Source organism: Nerophis lumbriciformis, linkage group LG01 (genome assembly GCF_033978685.3).
Source record: "Nerophis lumbriciformis linkage group LG01, RoL_Nlum_v2.1, whole genome shotgun sequence".
Lineage (NCBI taxonomy): Eukaryota > Metazoa > Chordata > Actinopteri > Syngnathiformes > Syngnathidae > Nerophis > Nerophis lumbriciformis.
In genome coordinates, this window is record NC_084548.2 from 984749 (window position 1) to 1005209 (window position 20461).

The window sequence follows — 20461 nt, forward strand, 5'->3', positions numbered from 1 at the left end:
CAAATCAAATCAAACTACAGTTGTGATGAAAAGTGTACATACTAGAGATGCGCGGTTTGCGGACACAACCGCGGAGTCCGCGGATTATCCGTGGATCGGGCGGATGAAATTAAAAAAAATAAGATTTTATCCGCGCGCGGGTCGGGTCGGGTGGATTAATTAGATATATATTTTTTTTATTTTTTTTATTTATTTTTTTTGCGGGTGGCAGTTAAACCAATTGGGAAATATATATACATAGTTAAATGTTGTTACCCACATACGAAAAACGAGCAGGCACCTGCTGCATATGCCACAACAGAAGAAAAAGAAAAGAAAAGAGATGGACACTTTTACGGAGCGGAGAAGGGACGCCTTGCCGGGGTCCGGGACCGAGGCCCCTTCCCCCGAGAGGGCCCCACCGGGAGCCGTAGCTGAGGCGATCCGCGAGAAGGGCCCGACGCACGTCCAGGGTCACTGCCGCGCCCACCGCACCGACACCCCGCCTCGTCCGCCTTCGCCGCGGCCGGCGTCACGCGCAGCAGGTAAGCAGCTTACCTGCCCGCCACCCCCGTGGCCGGGGGCTCGTAACAGGGGTCACTCCACGCGCTCCGCCCGCGCAGCTTACCTGCCCGCGCAGCTTACCTGCCCGCGCAGCTTACCTGCCCGCCAACCCTGTTGCCGGGGTCGCGTAACAGGGGTCACTCCGCGCGCAGTGCGCTCACGAAAGGGGTGGGGCTCACCCTGGTTGATTTAGAGAGCAGGACGGTGGCCATGGAAGTCGGAACCCGCTAAGGAGTGTGTAACAACCCACCTGCCGAATCAACTAGCCCTGAAAATGGATGGCGCTGGAGCGTCGGGCCCATATACCCGGCCGTCGCCGGCAGCGAGACGCGCTTGGAGGTGCGCTCAGCGCGGCTCCAATATGATTGCGCACTGGTGTGCGTCTGGGCCGTGACAGCGTGGCACGCGAAAGTTTGTGCTGCATTGGATCAGTCTCCTTTCTTTAACAGGCAAAAGCTTTATAACCTCACCACACCTGCCAACTTTTGAAATCAGAAAAACCTAGTAGCCAGGGTCCAAGGGCCGCAGGCCCCGGTAGGTCCAGGACAAAGTCCTGGTGGAGGGTTCAGGGCTTCGCCCCCCGACGCAAAATGATTATTATCATTCAGACAGGTTAAAATGTTGCTAAAACCATCACTTTTCTATCAGTCACAGTGACTTTTCAAAACAAAAATATTACAGCAAAAATCATATGGGTTGATAGGCATGTTTATTCTGTAAGCTAACTTCAATAGTTTGAAATTATTTTGACAGTTAATGCCAGTTATCCTGTCAACCTTTCACAAGACTTCAATTTGTTAATTGAAAGTATAAACAGTATAAACACTTTTTACAGTAAACAAATGGTAAAACAGTATTAAACAATTCCATAAAAAAAAAAATTGGTGTCACTATTAACTTTCTGTCCAAGCTTGTATAATCTACTGCCTTGTTCAATTGTAAAAAATATTCTGTGCCTAAAATTCACATTTCTATCACAATTATCATACTGTAAACATGGTAAGCTAACTTCATTAAAATTAATAGTCCTGTCAATAGCATGTAATTACAATTCAAATGTAGTTTTTTTGTAAGCCTTTCAAAAGAATTCAAAATATGAAAAATTAATGAAAATTAATGTAAGCCATCAGACACTTGAAAAGTGGCACATCACATCTCTAATGTAATCATTTGAACTTTTCAACAGAAATAGCACTGCAAAAATATTAAGGACATACTTCTGTATTTTGGTAGTTATGCTGTCAACATTTAACAAGATTTCTTCAACTTGGACTTGAAAGCATAAATAGTATAAACACTTTTAACAGTATGTCGTGCTGTGAAATACAGCCGACAGGATTGCGCACCAAACACGAAGCAAGGCCAAAGTGCATGCATGGTGCAGGAGAACAAAGGACTTCTTTCATTTAAGGTTTGTGATAAACCATCAAACTCATTCGTTAAAAGGACTCTATAGTAATATAAAGCGAATTTTTCTGGACATTATCATGCAAGAAAAGTTTATTTTTGGGACCGCGATCACCGCGTAATGATTTTTAAAGGTTGCATTACAAACATTTAACTGTCCCATGTGATCAGCCAGTGCGATTGGAAATCCATGCTCAATTATTGCCTCCGTAAATAAAACTTCGCCATTTATCACATCCAAAGAATCTGTTTGGGCGACGAAAAACGTTGAAAGTTTTCCACTTGTATCGCTAGCAACGGCATTAGACTTGTGTTTTTTTGTCCCAACGTGGTCTTTTACATCGCTAATTCCTCCGTGTCCGATCGAAAAATCTTGTCTGCACAAGGTGCAATTCGCGTAGTTTTCACCCTTTTTTTTTTTTTTTAATTAATGAAAAACCCGGAATAGGTTGATGAAAACCGTACGAATTACGGGAAAACCGGAGTAGTTGGCAGGCTCACTAATAATGCCTTGCATCATCTATATTAGATCGGGCGGATGGCGGGCGGGTGCAGTTCTGATCAAACGTTACATCGGGTGGATGGCGGATGGTTGACGACTTTCTGACACGGTTGCGGATGAAATAAATTGCCTATCCGCGCATCTCTAGTACATACACTTGTAAAGAACATCATGTCATGGCTGTCTTGACTTTACAATCATTTCTACAACTCTTATTTTTTTGTGATGTAGTGATTGGAGCACATACTTGTTGCTCACAAAAAACATTCATGAAGTTTGCTTCTTTTATGAATTTATTATGGCTCTACTGAAAATGTGAGGGTCAAAAGTATACGTACAGCAATGTTAATATTTGCTTACATGTCCCTTGGCAAGTTTACCTGCAATAAGGCGCTTTTGGTAGCCATCCACAAGCTTCTGCTTGACCACTTGACCACTAAATCGCTGCAGTTCAGCTAAATATATTGCTTTTATGACATGGACTTGTTTCTTCAGCATTGTCCACACCTTTAAGTTGGGACTTTGGTAAGGCCATTCTAAAACCTTCATTCTAGCCTGATTTAGCCATTCCTTTACCACTTTTGACATGTGTTTGGGGTCATTGTCCTGTTGGAACACCCAACTGCGCCCACCCCAACCTCCGGGCTGATGATTTTAGCTTGTCCCGAAGAATTTGGAGCTAATCCTCCTTTTTCATTGTCCCATTTAAAGCAGCAGTTCCATTGGCAGCAAAACAGGCCCAGAGCATAATACTGTCATTAATTGGACTGTGGCTTGGTTTGTTCTCCCGTGGTGCAAATTAACTGGACTGGTCAAGGCTTGAAGGTGGGTACATGATTTATTTAAACTATCAAAAAAGGAATAAACGAAAAGCGCGCACAGGGGCGGAGGTACAAAACTAGACTATAAACACAAAACTTGCACATTGGCAGAAACTATGAACAATTAAACAAAACACTAACTGTGGCTTAATAAACAAAAACTTACTTGGCATGGAACCGGCATGAAAAAAAGAGTAGCAAGGGTCATCAGGGTGTGGAGAGTGTGCAGGAGCATAAATGCGGGGATGTCGTCAGGACGAACAACAGAAAATGAATGAACTTAAATACTATGGACATGATTAGTGAAAGCAGGTGCGTGACGTGACAGGTGAAAACTAATGGTTGCTATGGTGACAAACAAGAGTGCACAATGAGTCCAAACGTGGAACAGGTGAAACTAATGGGTAATCATGCAAACAAGACAAGGGAGTGAAAAGCCAGAAACTAAACAAAACATGACTTAAAACAAAACATGATTACACAGACATGACAAATACTACCACCACTATGCTTGACGGTGGGAATGGTGTTCCTGGGATTAAAGGCCTCACCTTTTCTCCTCCAAACATATTGCTGGGTATTGTGGCCAAACAGCTCAATTTGTGTTTCATCTGACATCACTGACAAAGATAAGACCTTCTGGAGCAAAGTTCTGTAGTCAGATGAAACAAAAATGGAGCTGGAAAAATTCCCGGTTTTCCCCAAATTCTTGGAATTCCGTAATACCATTTCTCAATTCAACATGTTACTACTTCAACATTTATCCACCGATATGAAAAATTCCAATACCAACCATTTCGACTCATTCAGACCATTCAAGTTTTTTTTTTTTTACTATTTTCAAAAAAATTCCCGCTTTTCCAGAAATTCCCATTGAAATCAATGGGACATTCTTCAAAGTTCCACAACTCCCACATTTTTCATCGGATTCAAACGGTTCCAACTTCAAAATAATCAGCCTGTTTGGGAATTGTGTGCTCGACATACAAAACACAAAAATAGCCTATTGCTCAATCAACAGACAGACATTATTGCTTCACAAGCACACAAGCAGAACTTAATAGTGCAATGCACTTTGAGTACATTTTACAACAGAAACACAAACAATACCAACCGTATCAAACTGAAACTAAGTGAAAAAGAGGAAGTATGTACATTGTGCAGTCAAATCCCTGATTTGATACAACTGTTGTCATGCAACCCAGAAATGCTATACATATAATTCACACATATGGTTTTCTACACCAAAATGTATTTATTATTAAGCTTCTTCTTCTTCTTCTTCTTCTTCTTCTTCTTCTTCTTCTTCTTCTTCTTCTTCTTCTTCTTCTTCTCCATTCCACATTTTTCATCTGATTCAAACCGTTCCAACTTCAAACTGTTCAGCCTATTCGGAAATCGTGCACTTTCCCTTAAAAATTTCCCAGAATTCCAGGTTTTCCGGGTCATTTTACCTATTCAAAATGATTTGGCCATTTTTCAAACTTCCACCATTTCCACATTCTGCAACCGATTCAAAACCATTCCACCTTCAACACACTCCACCATCCTGGAAATTTCAATTGCCTTTTTTTTCCCTAAGTCCGAAACAATTCCAGGATTTTTCAGAATTCCTGGTTTTCCAAAGCGCTATTTCCACCCTTTATTCTGTCGACTACTCCTTCCACATTTTTCAACCGTTCCACCGTCAAAACATTCCTCTTAATCAGGACAAAAAAACAAAGTTGTTTTTTTGAACTGGAAAAATTCCCGGTTTTCCCCAAATTCTTGGAATTCCGTAATACCATTTCTCAATTCAACATGTTACTACTTCAACATTTATCCACCGATTTGAAAAATTCCAACACCAACCATTTCAACTCATTCAGACCATTCAAGTTTTTTTTTAACCATTTTCAAAAAAAAATCCCGCTTTTTCAGAAATTCCCATTGAAATCAATGGGACATTCTTCAAAGTTCCACAACTCCCACATTTTTCATCTGATTCAAACGGTTCCAACTTCAAAATAATCAGCCTGTTTGGGAATTGTGTGCTCTACATACAAAACACAAAAATAGCCTATTGCTCAATCAACAGACAGACATTATTGCTTCACAAGCACATAAGCAGAACTTAATAGTGCAATGCACTTTGAGTACATTTTACAACAGAAACACAAACAATACCAACCATACCAAACTGAAACTAAGTGAAAAAGAGGAAGTATGTACATTGTGCAGTCAAATCTCTGATTTGATACAACTGTTGCCATGCAACCCAGAAATGCTATACATATAATTCACACATATGGTTTTCTACACCAAAATGTATCTATTTATTAAGCTTCTTCTTCTTCTTCTTCTTCTTCTTCTTCTTCTTCTTCTCCATTCCACATTTTTCATCTGATTCAAACCGTTCCAACTTCAAACTGTTCAGCCTATTCGGAAATCGTGCACTTTCCCTTAAAAATTTCCCAGAATTCCAGGTTTTCCGGGTCATTTTACCTATTCAAAATGATTTGGCCATTTTTCAAACTTCCACCATTTCCACATTCTGCAACCGATTCAAACCATTCCACCTTCAACACACTCCACCATCCTGGACATTTCAATTGCCTTTTTTGCCCTAAGTCCAAAAAAATTCCAGGATTTTTCAGAATTCCTGGTTTTCCAAAGCGCTATTTCCACCCTTTATTCTGTCGACTACTCCTTCCACATTTTTCAACCGTTCCACCGTCAAAACATTCCTCTTAATCAGGACAAAAAAACAAAGTTGTTTTTTGAACTGGAAAAATTCCCGGTTTTCCCCAAATTCTAGGAATTCCGTAATACCATTTCTCAATTCAACATGTTACTACTTCAACATTTATCCACCGATATGAAAAATTCCAACACCAACCATTTCGACTCATTCAGACCATTCAAGTTTTTTTTTTTACCATTTAAAAAAAAAATCCCGCTTTATAATAGTGCAATGCACTTTGAGTACATTTTACAACAGAAACACAAACAATACCAACCGTATCAAACTGAAACTAAGTCATACTTGCCAACCTTGAGACCTCCGATTTCGGGAGGTGGGGGGTGGGGAGAGGGGGCGGGGGCGTGGTCGGGGGTGGGGCGGGGGTTGTGGTTGGGGGCGTGGTTAAGATATATATATATATAAGAAATACTTGACTTTCAGTGAATTCTAGCTATATATATATATATATATAAATAAAATAAATACTTGAATTTCAGTGTTCATTTACAAACTACAACCCACAAACACTTTAGAGTTAGGCTCCACCATCAGAATGTGTACTTAAACTTATAAAGATCACATGGATATTATTCAGTGAGTTGATTCACCAAAACTAACCTGTTATACAGGAGGAAAAAGCACACAGGACGTTTCAATTGTTCACAGACTGGTCGCGCTCATCAGAATGACAAGACACTTCCGGTCTGCAGGCGATAGCATTCAATTGGGAAGAAACGCCCTACTGCCCCCTACTGACCAATGTGAATACTGATAAATGTGTAATGACAGCTCCAAAAACGAATTCAAACCACAAAATAAAATAAATAAATCAACACAAAAATGTGACACATTATGGGTGGGTCACATATGCATGTACAGTAGATGGCAGTATTGTCCTGTTTAAAAGTGTCACAACATTGCTGTTTACGGCAGACGAACTGCTTTACGGTAGACACTGTTGTTGTGTGTTGTCAACACGTCACTCAGGTCCGCCTGAATTTCGGGAGTTTTTCGGGAGAAAATTTGTCCCGGGACGTTTTCGGGAGAGGCGCTGAATTTCGGGAGTCTCCCGGAAAATCCGGGAGGGTTGGCAAGTATGAACTAAGTGAATAAGAGGAAGTATGTACATTGTGCAGTCAACTCCCTGATTTGATACAACAGTTGCCATGCAACCCAGAAATTCTATTGTAGTGCGAAAAAGGGGTTTTATCGTATGCATGGCGAGCCAGTCAGAACAGTATGACTTAATAAGGTGTCAACTATGTAAACTACTACATGAATGTGTAGCTTGTGTCTCACTTGTGATGTGTGTCCAGCTGTTACCAGAAGAGCAGAACACACATTTGACAGTTCACAGACTAAACATGCGTCAGTACGAAATGTGGGGCCTCCTTGAAAGGAACACTCTCAACAAACGGAACAGTCGGTCATGCAGAACTTGTCGCAAACAAAAGCGTTCTTTGGGCTGCAAAGCAAACTACTTGGCTGTAGTTCAAAGTTATTTTGTACTCAGTGCTGTTTGGTCAATGGGACTACAACAGTTAACAGTTATTGTGTGTTTGACGTCAGGAGGCCTAATTTGGAACAATGCATTGCCGTTGGCTACTGTTTATCTAACACATGACGAGGCATACAAAATTGTGTGTCCTTTTGCAGTATATATATAAAAAAAAAATTAAAACCTTTTTTAACCCTATTTTTTGTCTTCAACTGTCAGAAATAGTTTGTTGGAATTACAAGATGAGAGCCAATAATAGTCTTGTCAACTGACCAATCACTAGTCTCTGAAAATGACATCACCTTTTATAAACAATCTGTGTAGAGCAAATATTGTGACTCAGGGGCCACATTGGGAGAGAAAAAAAATGTGTCTGGGGGACCAATGTGTATGTGTGTATAAATGATATGTACACATTTAGCTGTAAAAATCTGCTGTACAGTATGTGTGTTTGCGTCCCTTTTTTTTCCAGGAACACTAATACCAAAAGTCCATCCATCCATCCATCTTCTTCCGCTTATCCGAGGTCGGGTTGCTGGGGCAGCAGCCTAAGCAGGGAAGCCCAGACTTCCCTCTCCCCAGCTACTTCGTCCAGCTCCTCCCGGGGGATCCCGAGGCGTTCCCAGGCCAGCCGGGAGACATAGTCTTCCCAACGTGTCCTGGGTCTTCCCCGTGGCCTCCTACCGGTCGGACGTGCCCGAAACACCTTCCTAGGGAGGCGTTCGGGTGGCATTCTGCCGCTTGTACCCGTGATCTTGTCCTTTCAGTCATAACCCAAAGCTCATGACCATAGGTGAGGATGGGAACGTAGATCGACCGGTAAATTGAGAGCTTTGCCTTCCGGCTCAGCTCCTTCTTCACCACAACGGATCGATACAGCGTCCGCATTACTGAAGATGCCGCACCGATCCGCCTGTCGATCTCACGATCCACTCTTCCCTCACTCGTGAACAAGACTCCGAGGTACTTGAACTCCTCCACTTGGGGCAAGATCTCCTCCCCAACCCAAAGATGGCATTCCACCCTTTTCCGGGCGAGAACCATGGACTCGGAATTGGAGGTGCTGATTCTCATCCCAGTCGCTTCACACTCGGCTGCGAACCGATCCAGCGAGAGCTGAAGATCCTGGCCAGATGAAGCCATCAGGACCACATCATCTGCAAAAAGCAGAGACCTAATCCTGCAGCCACCAAACCAGATCCCCTCAACGCCTTGACTGCGCCTAGAAATTCTGTCCATAAAAGTTCAGAACAGAATGGGTGACAAAGGGCAGCCTTGGCGGAGTCCAACCCTCACTGGAAACGTGTCCGACTTACTGCCGGCAATGCGGACCAAGCTCTGACACTGATCATACAGGGAGCGGACCGCCAAAATCAGACAGTCCGATACCCCATACTCTCTGAGCACTCCCCACAGGACTTCCCGAGGGACACGGTCGAATGCCTTCTCCAAGTCCACAAAACACATGTAGACTGGTTGGGCAAACTCCCATGCACCCTCAAGGACCCTGCCCAGAGTATAGAGCTGGTCCACAGTTCCACGACCAAGACGAAAACCACACTGTTCCTCCTGAATCCGAGGTTCGACTATCCGGCGTAGCCTCCTCTCCAGTACACCTGAATAGACCTTACCGGGAAGGCTGAGGAGTGTGATCCCACGATAGTTAGAACACACCCTCCGGTTCCCCTTCTTAAAGAGAATACCAAAAGTAACAATTCTAAAAACTTTATGACAGACCACCTCAAAAAAACAGAATGGAATTGTACAGTTTTTTACTGAATGGGACACTCAAAATGTACATCAAATTAAAGAAATTGGGATTTACAATATTAACTATGAACAATAAAATACTGAATATTAACAACATATGAACATCTTTTACTTCTCAGACCAGCTCCTCCATAGTTGTGTAGCTTTTACAAGCAAGCAAAACACAACAAAAATGTAGCAAACAGCAAAATATGAATGCAAAGTGTAATAAACACCTACACTATGATTTATTAAAACGTAAAAATCTGTCACGACTTAGACTAGGGCGTGGTTTTGTTCTCCCGAGGTGCAAGTGATTTGGACCAGACATGGCGTGAAGGTGAATACATTTTAATTCTAACTAAAAAAAAATACAAAAAGGTATAAACAAAAAGCGCTCACAGCGAGGTAAAACAACTTGGCTATGAAAACAAATACTTGCACAAAGGCAGAAACTATGAACAACAAAAAACACTAACTGTAGCATTAATAAACAAAAACTTACTTGGCATGGACTAAAAGGAGCAGCATGATCGATGGACATGAAATCAAGTGTCAGGAATGTGCAGAGCATAATTGTGGGATGTCGCCAGGAAGACAAACTGAAAACAATGAACTTAAATACTACAGACATGATTAACGAAAACAGGTGCGTGACTCAAAACGTGAAACAGGTGCGTGACGTGACAGGTGAAAACTAATGGGTTGCTATGGTGACCAACAAGAGTGCACAATGAGTCCAAACGTGGAACAGGTGAAACTAATGGGTAACCATGGAAACAAGACAAGGGAGTGAAAAGCCAGAAACTAAAGAGTCCAATAACTAAACAAAACAAAACATGACTAATACAAAACATGGTCACACAGACATGACAAAATCTACTTCCGCATTTGTTTCTGGCTGCGCTGAAAACAAGCCCCGCCCACTCTGCTTTGTTCCTGGTCTGAGCTGCTGTACATTATTACATGACTACATTAGCGTAATAACTCCTATAACACTTAAAAGTGCAGATTTCTCCCATTGAAATACTTTCTATAGTTCAGGACTTAGGGTCATTTAAAAACATCACTGCACATCATAACTTTTTGATGTTAAAGGTCTAAAAAAGGATGTAGAACGTCCGGCGGGCCGGATTGAAAATCATAACGGGCCGCATGTGGCCCGTGGGCCGTATTATGCCACGGTCTGGTGTAGATAGTCAAGAACAGAGGTGGGTAGTAACGCGCTACATTTACTCCGTTACATCTACTTGAGTAACTTTTGGGATAAATTGTACTTCTAAGAGTAGTTTTAATGCAACATACTTTTACTTTTACTTGAGTATATTTATAGAGAATAAACACTACTTTTACTCCGCTACTTTTATCTACATTCAGCTCGCTACTCGCTACTAATTTTTATCCATCTGTTAATGCACGCTTTGTTTGTTTTGGTCTGTCAGACAGACCTTCATAGTGCCTGCGTTTCAACAAATACAGTCACTGGTGACGTTCACTCCGTTCCACCAATCAGATGCAGTCACTGGTGACGTTGGACCAATCAAACAGAGCCAGGGGTCACATGACCTGACTTAAACAAGTTGAAAAACTTATTGGGGTGTTACCATTTAGTGGTCAATTGTACGGAATATATACTGTACTGTGCAATCTACTAATAACAGTTTCAATCAATCAATCAAAAGTGTGAAGGAAAAAAGACCCTTTTTTATTTCAACCATACATCCCGTCAAAAGCCTAAAGACTGACTGCACAGTTCCTGTCTTCACAATAAAAGTGCCGCTCCATCGCGCCTGCGCTTTCAAAACAAGAGTCTCCGAAAGCCAGCGCAAACAAGCTAGCAAGCTACGGAGTTTGCCGCCAATGTATTTCTTGTAAAGTGTATAAAAACGAATATGGAAGCTGGACAAATAAGATGCCAAAAACCAACCACTTTCATGGGGTATTAGACAGAAAGGAGGAACTTTTTTTCTCCTCCATTTGAAAACGTGGACGCTATCATCACTACTGTCTGATTACAATCAATGCAAGTCATCAGAATCAGGTAATACACCAACTTATATTCTTGTCTTCATGAAAGAAAGGAATCTATATGTGTTAAACATGCATGTATATTCATTAAAACACCTTTAACATGTAAACAAAAACGGCAAAATAAATAAATATAAATTATATACTGTATATATATATGTGTATGTATATATATATATATATATATATATATATATATATGTATATATATATGTGTGTGTGTGTATATATATATATATATATATATATATATGTATGTGTTTGTGTGTGTATATATATATATATATATACATATATATATGTATATATATGATATGTGTGTGTATGTTACTCATCAGTTACTCAGTACTTGAGTAGTTTTTTCACAACATACTTTTTACTTTTACTCAAGTAAATATTTGGGTGACTACTCCTTACTTTTACTTGAGTAATAAATCTCTAAAGTAACAGTACTCTTACTTGAGTACAATTTCTGGCTACTCTACCCACCTCTGGTCAAGAACATCGGAGCAGTACCGGAAGAATTAAAAGCAAGGATTTGCAAGGATCTGGCAAAAGATTTAGATCTTCTTCATGTAATGAGTAAGGTTGTGGATAGTTGTTGTCTCATCTCTGTTTCCAATGATACTCTTTACACATCCATGTCTATTATTGCTCCAGTTTCTTCCTATAAAAACAACTTGAATTCATCTTCTTCCATTTGTCGACTCACACTGCTGTCAGCTACAGCTGCTTTAAATATTATTATTTTTATATATTCATCCATCCATCTTCTTCCGCTTATCCGAGGTCGGGTCGCGGGGGCAGCAGCCTAAGCAGAGAAGCCCAGACTTCCCTCTCCCCAGCCACTTCGTCCAGCTCCTCCCGGGGGATCCCGAGGCGTTCCCAGGCCAGCCGGGAGACATAGTCTTCCCAACGTGTCCTGGGTCTTCCCCGTGGCCTCCAGCCGGTCGGACGTGCACTAAACACCTCCCTAGGGAGGCGTTCGGGTGGCATCCTGACCAGATGCCCGAAGCACATTTACGTGTTTCTCATCTTTTTTTGTAATCAGCGATCCTGTTCTGTCTCCCTGCAGTGTTTGTCTGCTCTTGAATGGGATCGTGCTGAAAATCTTAATTTCCCCTCGGGGATTAATAAAGTCTTTCTGATTCTGATTCTGAATCACTCTATGGTCTGGAAAATACGTCAGCTCTGTGACACAGCTCATTGATCACTATAATGTCATTTTGATTCAACTCATGGCCCCGTCTTGTACAAACGTATTTCTCACCATTTTTTTTAAACAATCAAGCCCAACCTCCCACTTGCTCTCCCCTTTAGGGAACTTGCTGCCCTTCTGCCCTATGGTAAACACAGCATCTGCTTCTCTGACCTGCGGTGCACACGACGCTGAGGGATTCACGACGCAGCATTGGCTTCCTGTCTTGATAGATGTGGGAAAACATGTCCGCAGAGACTGCAAATGATGTGATTCTTTTCTTTTTTTTGTTTTATTAGTGACATGTGGAGGAGAGGAATTCTTCCGCTGCTGTTTACACTGCTGCTGGGCTCACAGGTGACGACACACACAACATTGTGGGGCGCACTTGTGAGTGTACTGGAAAAGGCCATGTTAAATCCCCAAATATTTCTCTAAGATGCTCAGACACTTTCCAAAAACCTGGGAAAATGGTGAAAGAATGTTTATAATGTACTTATGAATGCCTCGACGTGTGTTGGGAGAATGTCCCGAGATGGGACGCGTAGTTTGCCCCCCGTCGGACGACACAGCCCATAATAGTGACTAACAGCTGTTAACTGTTAGTCTGCTAACACGCTAACAATAATGTGCTAATTTTTTTCAAATCTTTCCCTTTTTTCTCTAATTCCACAGCCAAAGACCTTACAGTCATATAACTTGGTATTTGAAACATGCTAACTGTATGCATTTTTACGTTAGCGTGATAGCATGCTAACATGAAAGTGCCTATTTTTTTTAGCTAATTTTGCAGCCGTTTACCGTAGAGCAGGGGTGCTCATTACGTCGATCGCGATCTACCGGTCGATCTCGGAGGGTGTGTCAGTCGATCACCAGCCAGGCGTTAAAAAAATTGTCCTAAAAATGAGCGATCATAAATCTTCACTATGACGTCACTTTCGTCACTTGATTGACATTCACGGCACCCGAGGGTCTTCTGAAATTACCGACTGGAAGGCGAGAAACACTTTATTTCAACAGACTCTGGCGCCGTACCTGTCGTCAAAACTCCAAAGACCGACTGCACAGTTGCACAATAAAAGCTCTGCTTCATCCTGCCTGCGCTACCAAAATAAGAGTCTCAGAAAGCTGGCGTGCACAAGCTAGCAAGCTACGGAGTTTGCCGACAATGTATTTCTTGTAAAGTGTATACAAAGGAGTACGGAAGCTGGACAAATAAGATGCCAAAACCCAACCACTTTCATGTGGTATTGGACAGAAAGGAGGACTTTTTTTTCTCCTCCATTCGAAAATGCGGACGTTATCATCACCACTGTCTGATTCCAATCAATGCAAATCATCACAATCAGGTAATACACCAACTTATATTCTTGTCTTCATGAAAGAAAGGAATCTATTTGTGTTAAACATGCTTGTATTATCTTTAACCACCTTTAAGTTGTTAACAATATTAACTATATGTGTTAAACATGCTTGTTTTATCTTTAACCACCTTTAAGTTGTTAACAATATTAACTATATGTGTTAAACATGCTTGCATTATCTTTAAACACCTTTAACTTGTTAACAATATTAACTATATGTATTAAACATACTTGTATTATCTTTAAACACCTTTAACTTGTTAACAATATTAACTATATGTATTAAACATACTTGTATTATCATTAAACACCTTTAATGTATTAACAATATTAACTATATGTGTTAAACATGCTTGCATTATCATTAAACACCTTTAACTTGTTAACAAAAACATATATTTCATAAATAAGTAAATATAAATGATATATATGAATGAGGTAGATCCCCACGATTTGATCAATTGAAAAGTAGCTCACCTGCAGAAAAAGTGTGAGCACCCCTGCCGTAGAGTCATATAACTTGGTATGTGACAAAAGCTAGCGTTAGCTTGTTAGCATGCTAACTTTTTGAGGTAGTTTTGCAACCGTTTAACTCAGAGTCATATAACTTGGTATGTGATACTTGTTAACTGTTAGCATGCAAACTATAGCAAGCTAACTTAAGCAAGCTAACTTTTTCAACTAATTTTACTCATTGTTTTCTATTTCCGCAGCCTATACACCTTTGAGTCATATAACTTGTTACAAACCCCTTTCCATATGAGTTGGGAAATTGTGTTAGATGTAAATATAAACGGAATACAATGATTTGCAAATCATTTTCAACCCATATTCAGTTGAATATGCTACAAAGACAACATATTTGATGTTCAAACTGATCAACTTTTTTAACTTTAGAATTTGATGCCAGCAACACGTGACAAAGAAGTTGGGAAAGGTGGCAATAAATACTGATAAAGTTGAGGAATGCTCATCAAACACTTATTTGGAACATCCCACAGGTGTGCAGACTAATTGGGAACAGGTGGGTGCCATGATTGGGTACAAAAGTAGATTCCATGAAATGCTCAGTCATTCACAAACAAGGATGGGGCGAAGGTCACCACTTTGTCAACAAATGCGCGAGCAATTTGTTGAACAGTTTAAGAAAAACCTTTCTCAACCAGCTATTGCAAGGAGTTTAGGGATTTCACCATCTACGGTCCGTTATATTATCAAAGGGTTCAGAGAATCTGGAGAAATCACTGCACGTAAGCAGCTAAGCCCGTGACCTTCCATCCCTCAGGCTGTACTGCATCAACAAGCGACATCAGTGTGTAAAGGATATCACCACATGGGCTCAGGAACACTTCAGAAACCCACTGTCAGTAACTACAGTTGGTCGCTACATCTGTTAGTGCAAGTTAAAACTCTCCTATGCGAGGCGAAAAGCGTTTATCAACAACACCCAGAAACGCCGTCGGCTTCGCTGGGCCTGAGCTCATCTAAGATGGACTGATACAAAGTGGAAAAGTGTTCTGTGGTCTGACGAGTCCACATTTCAAATTGTTTTTGGAAACTGTGGACGTCGTGTCCTCCGGACCAAAGAGGAAAAGAACCATCCGGATTGTTATAGGCGCAAAGTTGAAAAGCCAGCATGTGTGATGGTATGGGGGTGTATTAGTGCCCAAGACATGGGTAACTTACACATCTGTGAAGGCGCCATTAATGCTGAAAGGTACATACAGGTTTTGGAGCAACATATGTTGCCATCCCAGCAACGTTACCACGGACGCCCCTGCTTATTTCAGCAAGACAATGCCAAGCCACGTGTTACATCAAGGTGGCTTCATAGTAAAAGAGTGCGGGTACTAGACTGGCCTGCCTGTAGTCCAGACCTGTCTCCCATTGAAAATGTGAAGCCTAAAATAGCACAACGGAGACCCCCGGACTGTTGAACAACTTAAGCTGTACATCAAGCAAGAATGGGAAAGAATTCCACCTGAGAAGCTTCAAAAATGTGTCTCCTCAGTTCCCAAACCTTTACTGAGTGCTGTTAAAAGGAAAGGCCATGTAACACAGTGGTGAACATGCCCTTTCCCAACTACTTTGGCACGTGTTACAGCCATGAAATTCTAAGTTAATTATTATTTGCATTTATCAGTTTGAACATCAAATATGTTGTCTTTGTAGCATATTCAACTGAATATGGGTTGAAAAGGATTTGCAAATCATTGTATTCCGTTTATATTTACATCTAACACAATTTCCCAACTCATATGGAAACGGGGTTTGTACATGTTACAATATTTGCTTGCTTTTGTACAATTTGTCATTATTTTCACAGTAAAGGCCTGTGTTGTCGTCGTATTATAACCACAGTCATTTCGGTTATGTAATGTTTTTTTCCTCGGCAGTAATCCACTGCTACATTTACTACTGTGATAAAAGATGTTTAATTTTGTGGTGTTTTACTGTTGCTATTTAACAATTGCTTGCCACAGTCATGTGTTACAGTGTCCACAAAGGAATGATAATGAACACAAAAGATGTTTCTTTTCTAGAAGAAAACTACAACTACATTTCCGCACAGGTTACACGTTGCGAGGATGTGGCGTCCCCGGAAGCGGACGCGTTCGCTTGGGATCAGCAGGAGAATACGAGCGACATTTCCGCAGTTCTGGGAAAGACACGTCACCACATCTTGGCCGCGCAGTTTGAGTGCTACCTGAAGATAATCAACGATCCGCCGCGAGTAGATGAAGGTAACCACACTCGCCATTCTCAGTCGGTTTATTTTAGAGCTGTGTTTCTTAACCATAGGGCTGGGGGCAGAGGTGGATAGAGTAGCCAGAAATTGTACTCAAGTAAGAGTACTGTTACTTTAGAGATTTATTACTCAAGTAAAAGTAAGGAGTAGTCACCCAAATATTTACTTGAGTAAAAGTAAAAAGTATGTTGTGAAAAAACTACTCAAGTACTGAGTAACTGATGAGTAACATATATACACACACACACACATATATATATATATATATATATATATATATACACACATATATATATATATATATATATACACATATATATATATACATACATTGATATATACAGTATATAATTTATATTTATTTATTTTGCCGTTTTTGTTTACATGTTAAAGGTGTTTTAATGAATATACATGCATGTTTAACACATATAGATTCCTTTCTTTCATGAAGACAAGAATATAAGTTGGTGTATTACCTGATTCTGATGACTTGCATTGATTGTAATCAGACAGTAGTGATGATAGCGTCCACGTTTTCAAATGGAGGAGAAAAAAAGTTCCTCCTTTCTGTCTAATACCACATGAAAGTGGTTGGTTTTTGGCTTCTTATTCGTCCAGCTTCCATATTCGTTTTTATACACTTTACAAGAAATACATTGGCGGCAAACTCCGTAGCTTGCTAGCTTGTTTGCGCTGGCTTTCGGAGACTCTTATTTTGAAAGCGCAGGCGCGATGGAGCGGCACTTTTATTGTGAAGACAGGAACTGTGCAGTCAGTCTTTAGGCTTTTGACGGGATGTACGGTTGAAATAAAAAATGGTCTTTTTTCCTTCACACTTTTGATTGATTGATTGAAACTTTTATTAGTAGATTGCACAGTACAGTACATATCCCGTACAATTGACCACTAAATGGTAACACCCCAATAAGTTTTTCAACTTGTTTAAGTCAGGTCATGTGACCGCCTGGCTCTGTTTGATTGGTCCAACGTCACCAGTGACTGCATCTGATTGGTGGAACGGAGTGAACGTCACTAGTGACTGCATCTGATTGGTGGAACGGAGTGAACGTCACCAGTGACTGTATTTGTTGAAACGCAGGCACTATGAAGGTCTGTCTGACAGACCAAAACAAACAAAGCGTGCATTAACAGATGGATAAAAATTAGTAGCGAGTAGCGAGCTGAATGTAGATAAAAGTAGCGGAGTAAAAGTAGCGTTTCTTCTCTATAAATATACTCAAGTAAAAGTAAAAGTATGTTGCATTAAAACTACTCTTAGAAGTACAATTTATCCCAAAAGTTACTCAAGTAGATGTAACGGAGTAAATGTAGTGCGTTACTACCCACCTCTGGCTGGGGGCCCATTGAGGGAGCCACTAAAGGGCCGCCATAATAAAATATCAGTTTCTCGGCTGTGTTCCTTATGGGCCCCGGCGGTACTCAGTTCTAATACACTTCTCCACCACTTGCGGCAGAAATGACAATATCAAACTAACAAAAGAAGTCTGGAGCTTAAGTCATAGAGACGCTTTGGGGGGGGGTTACCCACATATGCGGTCCTCTCCAAGGTTTCTCATAGTCATTCACATCGACGTCCCACGGGGGTGAGTTTTTCCTTGCCCTTATGTGGGCTCTGTACCCAGGATGTCGTTGTGGCTTGTGCAGCCCTTTGAGACACTTGTGATTTAGGGCTATATAAATAAACAATGATTGATTGATTAATTACTAGTTTCTATGTAACTGTTTTTATATTGTTTTACTTTCTTTTTTATTCAAGAAAATGTTTTTAATTTATTTATCTTATTTTATTTTATTTTATTTTTAAAAAAAGGACCTTATATTCACCATACCTGGTTGTCCAAATTAGCCATAATAATGTGTTAATTCCACGACTGTATATATCGGTATCGGTTGATATCGGTATCGGTCAGGCCCGGCCCTAACCAATCTGGCGCCCTAGGCAAGATTTTAGGTGGCGCCCCCCCACATCGGCAGTGAAGTGTATATACTCACAAGAAACCGAATAGCTTTGTCTTTGACCTTTTTTTTACTTAAAGCAAATTAACAATCAGAATAGTTAACAAGATTTAAAAAAAAAAATGAATAAATAAATGAGTGCAAAAAATAAAAAATTAATATATGAAATACAATATTTTTTACATACATATTGCTTAATTAACATTAATGATGTGCACTTTAACAACTAGGTTTACAACTACCGTATACCTACTATATAAAGGGGTGGAAAAGTGACTATTACCTGCAGGGCAAACATTAGCTAACCAGAAGCCAATAACAATGTAAACAAAAAACACCTGCTTAAAAGATCTAATACAAATGTCCCTGAGGAATGTAAGGTGGGAGTACTGTAATTACCTAACGTTACATTATTATTTTCCATAACAATTTAGCCCCCTCCACAATATTAACTCGACGTTAAAACAGAACTAGCTATTTATTGATTAGCAATTGCCGAATCATGTAACATTAGCTTAATGCTAAAAAGCCAGGTTACTATCACATTCTGTAACAGACAAATAATTTCATGTAGGCTAACGTTACCTACCTGCTACCTCTGTCTTTTTCTCGTTTCTCCTCCTCTTCTTTTCTCTTTTTTCTTTACTGGGCACCTGACAGTTTTGGCCGTTTTGACATCTTGTGTTGATTTTTTGATGTGGTGACGTCCAAAAAGAGTCATGATACGGGAAGGGAGGGGGCTGGGGGGGGCGTAATGTTGTAACAAATAATATTTCTGTTATATAGGCTTTACTTTGCATTTTAATTAACGTGGGATTATTTTTTGTATTTAGAAATAATAGTACCAACTTTTTTTTTTTTCCTCCAAGATTTGTGGCACTGGCGTGGCGCCCCCTGATGGACGGCGCCCTTAGCATTTGCCTATACGGCCTATGCCACGGGCCGGCCCTGGTATCGGTAATTAAAGAGTTATAAATGATAAATGGGTTGTACTTGTATAGCGCTTTTTGCTTTTCTACCTTCAAGGTACTGTTGCGTTTTGGACCAGTTGTTCCTCCCAGGGAATTCAAGTCACAATTCGCTCCCAAGTTCTTTCCGACACTTAAAGCTGAGTTGAAAAACCACCAGGGACAGAATAGGTATTTTGTTGTATATTCTCAAAGCTTTGCCAATATACATTTTGAGACCAGTCTAACCCTAGAACATTCTATTGCGCCTCCCAAAATGGTCTGTCTTCCCGATCCCACCACCCTCTCTCTCGTCCCATCTCTGTAGACAAAACAAATGCTAGTCAAAACACATTCCAAAGAACTCAAGGTTAACACACAGTTTACTTGCAGACAGAGCAGCAAGAGAAGAAATGGAAAACACAAGCTGTTTTCAAATATGACTATGAAATAAAAGAAGTACAACTTAAATTCGGATATACAGGTAAAAGCCAGTAAATTAGAATATTTTGAAAAACTTGATTTATTTCAGTAATTGCATTCAAAAGGTGTAACTTGTACATTATATTTATTCATTGCACACAGACTGATGCATTCAAATGTTTATTTCATTTAATTTTGATGATTTGAAGTGGCAACAAATGAAAATCCAAAATTCCGTGTGTCACAAAATTAGAATATTGCTTAAGGCTAATACAAAAAAGGGATTTTTAGAAATGTTGGCCAACTGAAAAGTATGAAAATGAAAAATATGAGCATGTACAATACTCAATACTTGGTTGGAGCTCCTTTTACCTCAATTACTGCGTTAATGCGGCGTGGCATGGAGTCGATGAGTTTCTGGCACTGCTCAGGTGTTATGAGAGCCCAGGTTGCTCTGATAGTGGCCTTCAACTCTTCTGCGTTTTTGGGTCTGGCATTCTGCATCTTCCTTTTCACAATACCCCACAGATTTT

At 40.4% G+C, this 20461-nt stretch overlaps 1 protein-coding gene across 2 annotated transcripts in view; it reads left to right on the forward strand.

Annotated features, from left to right (window-relative positions):
- The window catches only part of LOC133615250 (calcitonin gene-related peptide type 1 receptor-like), an 83311-nt gene that overhangs the window by 30874 nt on the left and 31976 nt on the right, over positions 1-20461 (forward strand). For both annotated transcript variants that reach the window (XM_061973716.2, XM_061973706.2), the window contains exons 3-4: positions 12768-12825; positions 16405-16576. In XM_061973716.2, coding sequence (XP_061829700.2) covers positions 12768-12825; positions 16405-16576 — 230 coding nt within the window. The remainder of the gene's footprint in view (positions 1-12767; positions 12826-16404; positions 16577-20461) is intronic.